The sequence below is a fragment of the Lathyrus oleraceus genome, chromosome 1 (genome assembly GCF_024323335.1).
Source record: "Lathyrus oleraceus cultivar Zhongwan6 chromosome 1, CAAS_Psat_ZW6_1.0, whole genome shotgun sequence".
Lineage (NCBI taxonomy): Eukaryota > Viridiplantae > Streptophyta > Magnoliopsida > Fabales > Fabaceae > Lathyrus > Lathyrus oleraceus.
In genome coordinates, this window is record NC_066579.1 from 7454117 (window position 1) to 7463692 (window position 9576).

The 9576-nt window shown below is 35.7% G+C and overlaps 1 protein-coding gene across 1 annotated transcript; it reads right to left on the reverse strand.

Moving 5' to 3' along the window:
* Positions 1-6793: 6793 nt before the first annotated feature.
* On the reverse strand, positions 6794-8188 carry LOC127086968 (aspartic proteinase nepenthesin-2). The gene has a single exon (XM_051027793.1). The coding sequence runs from the start codon at positions 8186-8188 to the stop codon at positions 6794-6796; it is 1395 nt and encodes a 464-aa protein (XP_050883750.1).
* Positions 8189-9576: the final 1388 nt, after the last annotated feature.

Sequence of the window (9576 nt, forward strand, 5' to 3'; positions counted from 1 at the left end):
CGAAACTTTCATATATCCCACCGGGAGGGGATTATGGTGAAGTAATTCACCCGAAGTGTTGTGCACTTTTCCCTTGCCAACCATGCGATAAGCTGGTGACGATAGATGCAGCTGACAAGGTGAAATGCCCTAAACCAATAATAAATGTTATTGTTAACGTGTATATGTGTCAAGTAAAAAAGTGCTATTTTAATTTCATAATAACATATATAATTACCTCGGGAAATTTCGGTTGACAATTGATACTAGCTCAGTCACTAGTATCTTTTGCCTCGGAGGCGCACCTTTCCTCTCTATACCTTGCATTCTCGTTTTGCAGTTGGAGTACTTGTGCCCTTAACTCCGCCAAGGTCTCCATCACCTCTTTGTTGGTAGGATTTTTTGTTTTTGGTTTTTTATAAAATGACGACGGAGTCACACCAAAACCCTTACCCCTCACACGACCGGAATACTCAGGAACATTTAGTACTCGACTAAGTACGCTCCTGCAATCCTGGACCTCGGTTGAAGGTACGGTTTGGGATAAAGTCTCCTGAAATATTATTAGAGGAGATTAAAAATGAATTATATGTCTAACAAAATTTTTGATATAATTAAAGAAATAATGTTACATATACTTACACATTCGTCATAAACAGTTTGGACCGCTTCAACGACAGCCCCATCCTTCCCAACCCGAGCAACCTTCCATAATACGTGCTCCGGAAGAGATGTTGCGTCACTTTTCTCCTCGGCTAGCTACACATTGAATTAGATTATAAGATCATCAATTATAACATATTGTGACAATGTATAAGCTCATAGCATTTGAATATACTCACAATTCTTTGTTGTAACCGTGCATATCCCGTACGCCCTTTTTTGTACGGATACGCGGGTTTTGATGCCCTTTTCCGATTTATGTCGCTTACTTCCTGGATAAAAAAGTTTAAGGCATATTAGAACCAAGTAACTTAACAATTGTATAATACCATAATTAATAGACATTACATGGAATTTTTCGTTTCTTCGTTTGGCGACAAAGTTATTCCATCCATGGGCTGAAATAATCTCGGCATACTTCATTGGCCGTTCTGCTTCAACAAATTGTCCTTCCTCATCCTTGAGAAATTTGTTGGACAAAAAGGATCGAAATCCTCGGAGTCTTTTTCCGGCCAATTGAATACAATATTTTTGCCGGCTTTCATCGATGTGAAAGGATCTCTAAAAAACATACACATGGAGTGTGTTATTATAAAGTAATATTATAACAATATATGGTCAACAAATAGTCAACAAAAAAAACATATAACAATATATGGTAAGTACCTGTATCTCCGACCATATTTTTTCTTTGCCAACCTTCAAGTCCGGACTTCTCCAATTATCACATGTAATCGGAATATGTTGTCGAACAAGGAAACCAATGTAACTTGCCAACATTGAACCGTTAGGCTCAATTAGTTGGTCTTCAGCACTCCAATGTACTTCAAATTTTACACCCTTGTCTCTTGCACGAATGATTGACTTCATAACAGTCAATCCTCGTTTGATTTCTTTTTCAACATTGTTACGTGATCCATTCGCGTCATGGGTATCGTCTTGGTTAGCCATTTTATCTGTAATATAGAAATGATTCAATAAGACCCAAGTAAGACAATGATTCAATACGTGAACACATTCATATACCTTCCATTTCTCTCATGTTACAACAATCTAAACTCTTTTTTTTTATCATTATTGAATACAAACTCACACACACCTACTGCATGCAAAAGACCAATGCAAACTTATGGTGTTTGGAACATGAACAAACTTGCATCCATAATCATCAAACTTCCAAGCACAAGCTCAAACACACTTCAAATGATATCAGTTTTCAATCAGAAATAAAAAACTCAGTTTGCCCTAAACAACATTAATCAACATAATGCACAAAATGTAAAACTAAGTTTAGAAAATGCCCTAATCAAACACATGAAGAAAGTGAACGGTAAAGATGGAGAAGAGAAATACCTTCAAGGTGACGGTAACGATGGAGAAGAAAGTGAACAGTGACGGTGGACGTGAACGTGAACGCAGCAGCAGAAAAAGGCGACGGCGACGATGACGGTGAGGGAGGGAGAACGAACGGAGGACGAGAGTAATCGCAGTAGAGAGTAATCGCAGTAGAGAGAAAACCCAGTTACGTAAACGAAATAGCTTATAGAGAGGGAAAATAAAGAGACATGCAGTATATGTTATAATTTTAATGTTTACTAAAGGGGACCTTAGAGGGCGCTTTTGTAAAAAAAGCGCCCTCTAAAGGGGGCCTAAGAGGGCGCTTCTGAAAGCGCTCTCTAAGGCTTTCCAAAAGCGCCTTCTAAACTGGAAATGTACATGGACTTAGAGAGCGCTTTTTTAAAAGCGCCCTCTAAGGGTAACCTTAGAGGGCGCTTTCACTAAAGCGCCCTCTACTGTTGTCCCTCCATTTCCTCATTATTTTTTTTTGCTTCACTTTAGAGGGCACTTTGTTACAAAAGCGCCCTCTAAAGGGGGCCTAAGAGGGCGCTTCTAAAAGCGCTCTCTAAGGCTTTCCAAAAGCGCCTTATAAACTGGAAATGTACATGGACATAGAGAGCGCTTTTTCAAAAGCGCCCTCTAAGGTTACCCTTAGAGGGCGCTTTCAATAAAGCGTCCTCTATTGGTGTCCCTCCATTTCCTCATTATTTTTTCGCTTCACTTTAGAGTGCGCTTTGTTACAAAAGCGCCCTCTAAAGTGCGCTGTCTATTCCAATAGTATGCTCCTTATTTTTTCTCTTCACTTTAGAGTGCGCTTTTGTAATAAAGCGCCCCTTAGATTCCAGTTTTTGGCGTGGTGAAAGGAAGATTGTAAGCTTGACCCTTTGTCATTTGGGGTCAGATGAATTAGGTGTGTCCCTTCGACTTTCCTGTTCTTAATCTCACCATCTTCTTCATTTATGATGTTGTGGGTTGGGAGTGAAGGCTCAAAAGTGGAATTTAACCATAATTAGAGTAACCAATATGGGCTAGCTAGTAGCAGGTTTTCCCCTGGTTGATAGGTCTTCAAATTTTTGACAGCTTCTCCCAAAGACTCATAAAGTGAACCTAGGATTATATTACTTAAGCTGATGTTGCTTTCAGCATGCAGTTGGTTCTCCAAGGTTAAAAGTCTCTTCGCCACTTGAAGAGACTTTGAACAGAAGATACAACGTGACAACCAAAGTGACAGGAAGGCAATATGCTCTTCGTCAGAAACTTCATAATTTTCAATGTTGTGATGGTCAAATATATAGTGGCTGAAGGCGGCTCTGTTGGTATCAAAGTTGATGGTGTTTTTGTTCATGTCGCTTGGGTCAAATATTTCTCCAATTGGTCGAAAACCAAAGATAGCAGCAACGTCAAAATGGCTATTAACATATTTTGACTATATCCTGGCCCTACTTTCGACACTTGAATCATGTCATAAATATCCATTTCTTTCCAAAATGGCTATTAACATATTTTGACTATATCCTGGCCCTACTTTCGACACTTGAATCATGTCATAAATATCCATTTCAAAGTTGATGGTGTTTTTGTTCATGTCGCTTGGGTCAAATATTTCTCCAATTGGTCGAAAACCAACGATAGCAGCAACGTCAAAATGGCTATTAACATATTTTGACTATATCCTGGCCCTACTTTCGACACTTGAATCATGTCATAAATATCCATTTCTTTCCAAATTTGGGATTTCTCCTTCTCAACTTTGGTAAGTCAAGTGAGATAAGGTTCAGGGTCTTTCGACAAGGGGCAAGAGCGAAACGCTCTAAGAGCGCCACTCATATAGTTTAGATTGATAGGTTTTTTTATTTCTAAGGATTCAATCGAAGATTTTGCCCGATTATCATCTACAGTTTTCACTTGGGAATTATTAGTTTTAGCTTACTGGCTAAGGGTTTTGTACGATGATAAGTAGGAAAACACTTTTTGAGTTTCTTCAGCATCAGCATTAGGGTCGGGCAAAGGACCCATATACGCATGAGTTTTACCAGCAATACTGAAAGGAATTAATACTTGGGATTGACAGATTTTTTGCTTTTCTTCAAGGAGAGGAGGTTCAGGAACATATTCTTGATTTCCTACCAGTGATAGTTTTGCAATCTGGGTTACAGGTCATAAAAAATCTTGTTGTTCTTGGTTTTTGAAGATGACATTGTTGAAGATTTGAACTTTGGAAAAGGAAAAGCTTGTGTAAGTTGTTTCTGAGAAGGAATCATAGGAAAATTAGAGGTTATGAGCTCAAGAAATGGAAAGTTTACAAAGGAGGAAGGTGAAGAATATTTATAGAGGGAGAAAAATTTGTTCATATTTTCTGTGTGAAGACAAGTGGAATGAATAGTGGGGCGCGTGTATGTTTTTCATTGGTTGAGAAGACGGTTTCCCTTTGAGTTGCTATACTGCTCCCACAAATATAGGGATAAGAATGGTGTTTACAGTTCCCACGTTTTCGATAGGACGTTTTGGAAAAGTGATCATGATGACTATGACGTCATAATAGTAAGTATTGTCGCGTCAAAGCTTTCAAAAAATGTCTCTTTCTCCATTTTGTCGAAAAAGATATTTTTGGAGGACAATTTGTTAGATGTAATTTTGACGCTAAAAAAGATATAAGAAGTTAAGTATACAACTTAAGGAAATATTTGGAAGAAATCCAAGCTAACTTCGACGGTAGTTAGGCAAAGCCTTTTCTACTGTAATTTGGCAAGGAGATTGTTATATTATCGAAATAGCGTTAGAGGATTTAGAAGTTTCTGAAACTGTTTGAAGATGGGTTCGATGAAGATAATTCAAAATAAGGTTAATAACCATATTTTGGCCTTATCCGTTCCTTCAAAGGACACGTGGAGGCCTATGAAAGGCGAAACACATGCAAGCAAGAACGTGTCATTTTCTTGAGAAAAGACCGTTTGTTACCGTTATTGTCGAAGTAGTACAAATATGAGTCTTAGCATTAGGATTAAAGGTGTTCAATATTGTATCAAACTCAAAATCACTTGAAGTATCTAAGTATTATTGAGAAAAGAGTTTTCTGAGAATATGTACGTATGAAACACCATATTTTCATTCAATGTCAATCTATTTACATTAAAGTCATTTTCATGTCATTTACATTTCTGTCGAAATTAAGTTCTTTCTTCATACTTTCTATAAATTTTCTTTGCATTATTTTTAATTGCAACATTATCGTCGAAGAAATTACTAATAAAACAAACCTTGAACAAAAACTATACACATATGTTCTAGGATCAATCTAGTTGATCATGTAAGTAACCAAAGTATCAATTTGGAAGACTAACGCTTGTTTACCAAAATCCAAGATAAACACTAAGGAGGTTCATGTACCACCTCATACCACTTGTTTGATGGTGTGATATAAGAGCTTGCATCACAAAGATTCCGTGGCACCTATGATAGTCATCTGAGTGTTTATGGTTCCGATGTGCTCTCGTGGGTCGCTCTTTCGATCGAAAGTTATCATGGATAGTATTTCCAAGTTCTCTAGAATGGGGGCGTCTCAGACTACGTCGGAGAGGGGCTGGAGATCTAGAATCTCGTCGCCATATAGTGGATCATTTTCACGTCGTTGTTGTTGGAGGTACATGACGTTGGTCTGCATAGATTTGTGGGCACGCCACATTTCTTCCATAGTGGTCTGCATCTCTATTATGACTTCATTATCACCATTTTCTTGTTGTTGGCATTACCTCGTCCCACTGTTGCTAAAGGGCGATTTAGGCAACTCGAGTTTGAGATGAATGTTTGGTTTGGGTGCTAACTCTACTTGATTAATATAGTAATGTAAACCATGTTCGCCATATGAAGTGCAATAGGGCTTTTGGATTCAAAGTATGTAAACCATTTCAGTTCAGTGTATATTATGACAAAATTATTCATTTTACACACTATTAAGATTTAATTCTTCACATAATTATTTATTAAAAAAACACTTTTAAGTGTTGTAGATGTTTTACACTATCATTGAATATATAATATTTTTTTTGAGTTTCTACCAATATTTACAATGAGATGATATATTGAGTTTTTCACTTTTTAATTGACAAATTCGCAATACTCCATTTCAATGCAAAGTGAATTTGAAGATAGATATTAGATAATAGTATTAATATTATTATATAATTTAATTCTATTTTCGTAAAATAATTTAATTTTTTTATATATTGAGTATTTATTCTTTAGGCTTAAATAGTAAACGCATCATTCTATTTTTGAAAATAATCTTGAAATGTTAAATTATTATTTTTTTTACAAACAAATTCGTAAGAAAATCGTCAAGAAATTTACAATTATTTTTGTAAATTTTAAATTTAAGAATTAAAATCAAATTAAATTTTATTTAAAAAAAATACTAAGACGAAAAACATGCAAACTTACCTAAATTAATTGACTATTCTCTGTTATAACTCTCACTGATTTCTTTTAACCATTTTATTAAAATTCTAAGTTTAAATGGTGTTCTTCTTCTTTCTTTTAACCATTTGAGTATGATTGCTAGTGAACATACCATATTGAGAATTGACTAGCCTCTGCAATTTACTTTTCTAAAAATATATAAACAACCAAACACACCAGAAGTATAATCTCTTAAAGATAAACAAGTTAACAATAAGTTAATTTTTTCATCCAATCCAAGAAAGAAAAACAAATTAAACAGAAAATGGGGAACACATAAGTGCAAGCAAATCACACTTTTATTTTATAATTGGAAGTGTTGTTCTAAAATCTTTCAAATTACACTTCACATGATTTATCAAGCTTTACCACAAGTTTGTGCTAGTGGAACAAAAGAAACTTGTTTCTTTCCAACATCAAAGAGAAATGTATGATCAACCTGGTTACGAGATCCCAATATACTTGGCCCAACAATACCACCCACTTCCACAGCCAAACACAACACTTTCCCCTCTGGTGCATCAAGAGACATAAACACTGACTTAGAATCCACCACAAAATCAGCACCTCCTTCAAAATGGTATGTAATTGTAGGCTTCACAATATTGTTTGGAGCATTAAGATAACAAAGATCAAGAGCCAGTTTCTCTCTACTTGTAAACGGACTCAAACCGTACTTTTCCTTAAAATAATCATCTACATGTTTTTTTAACACTCTATAAGCACTCTCGACTAAAAACGTAACATCACTTCCCGTGTCTAAGACGAATCCACCAATACCTTCCGATTTTAGTTGAAATACTTTAGGGTCTATCGGAAGCATTTTCCCTAACAAACTGATCCCCTTGCAGACGACATGGTAATGTGGCAATTTAACACTACCTATTGTCGTAACAAGTGGTGTCGTTTTGAAATCTCCGCTAATTTTAGCATCAGGGCCAAAGTGTAAGTAATTTTGTGACATTGGACCATGTGGTAAGGTAAGACAGTACGAGAAACGCATGTTGGTTTCACGGGACAATTGTTTAAGGAAAGATCTTGTTTCCGTCCCGATACCGAATATTCCTCCTACGACATTGTCCTTTGTCAAGGGCTCTCCCCATGAAATTTCTTTATTTTCCAACCCGCAGCCAAAAGCTACTCCTTTGAAGCTTAAAATGCGTTTGTTGATAATAATATTGTTTGGACTAACCGGAAATGTGAATGTTTCGGATAAAACAATGCCTCTACTACTTGGACCGCTTTGGTATAATAAAGCATAAGCACACTTACCAGTTTTCGGGGAACATATTTTGGGATCACAAAGTGGATCGTCGCAGGACACTTCCTTAAAAGTTTTGGACTCGCGATACTTGAAATTTCCGCCCTTGATTGGGAAACATGGATTGCATCCGTCGCATTGAACCCATGTATCACTTGAACCTGTGTCAAGTACCAACAATGTTTTGAATGGTGGTGTTCCGATCAGCATTTCAACAGCATATAGAAAGCTGTTAGAAATAGGTGTCACAATTGGTTGCAAAGTTTGTGGGGCTATTGTTGCATTGGAGTTGGTTTTGTGATAGTTAAGGGCATGGATTTTGGAGAGTTGGACTAGTCTAGTGTTTTTCTCTTCAAGAGAAATGTTTTTGGGAAAGAGCATTGGATCAATGTTTACTCTTGAGATTAATCTCATTGAGAAACTCATGGTACCTATAGGCATGTAGATACAAAACAAAACAAGGAGGGTTAAGAAACTTAATGAAGAAGCCATTTTCATTGTATGATTGAGTTGTGTTTTTGTGATACTGATATGAAACGAGTTAGCCCTTTTATAGAGACACATTGAGTCTTGTGACAGACATTAAACAAACAATTATTTATTTTCTTTCTTAAATTCATTTTCTTTTATCTTTCTATTTCTATTTTGGTCATTCCTAATTCCATCTCTAATTACATATCCACAACTTTGATAATGATGTCTAGCCACTTCGAATTTATTTCCTTACTATGTTTACAATATTTTTATTCTTATTATTTTTATTATAACTTTTAATTAATCTTATACATATTTTAAGATTGTAAAAAGTAGAAAAATAAATAAATAATAATAGACGACAGATGTTAGAGCCGCAACCAGTCTAACAAGACGGGACCGAACCCACACAATGGAGACAAACGATAGGTCAGGGCCGAGAGGCAGCAAACGACGGCAGGTAGGGTTCAACGGGCAACAATCCTAGAATAACAAGTCTGGTTTTGGCGGTTGGGAGGTATGTATTTTTTATCGTTTTGATTTGTGAATTTGTTTGTTAATTGTCCGTGTTTTAGGCTCATTATGGATCTTTTAAGTTTTAGTAGTTACAAATATGTATCAATGTCATTCTTGTGAAAACAACCGTCAGTGTAATCTGAAAGATAGAATGAAGAAGTGACAACCCTAATAGGTAAACTTAAAGAGACAATGGTAATTTTTTTTAGTGTTCTTAGAATTTGGAATATATTAGGAGGTATCTAAAAGGATTGGAAAACGCTTTTAAACGCCTTAGATTTTTGTGATTCATATATAGAAAATTGGAGAAATTGAAAAAGACTTGGGTAGAAAATAGGGTTTGTATACGTGAATATTTTCTAGTAATTCTTTTTGTTATCTCTTATGACAATTCTTGGGAGTATAGTTAATTAGAGGGTTTCGCTTTCCCCCAAAGTAGATAAGTTTGATCGAACTGGATAAACAAATTTTTTGTGTTCTCGTATTTTATCTTACTATTGCTTGTTGTAGATTTGCTAACACTGATTGTAGATTACTTTATTGTTTGAGACCATTTATTTTGGTTTCCGTTGTTCTTTGTCCTACAAATATTTACTATCAACAAAATTAATATTATTGTTAGATTTCAACGATAAATTAGTGTGATTGAACATTTCAATTTCACAACAAATGGAGCCCATTGTGGGGAAGAGGGGTTTGGTTTACAAGTGTGCACCATGGGTTCTAAATGACATATCGATTTTTTTTTCAAATATAACTTTTGGGTTGTGGATAGTTAAGATACAAGCAAACTTAACACAACAAAAGTGTATTGAAGCATTGAAGTGATATGATTCAATTCATATACAACTTACACGCCAAAAGTGCCATTATCTTGTGGTGTCAAGTTT

Excerpts from the sequence above, each read along its gene's own strand:
- LOC127086968 (XM_051027793.1), bottom strand. The coding sequence starts at position 8,188 with ATGGCTTCTTCATTAAGTTTCTTAACCCTCCTTGTTTTGTTTTGTATC.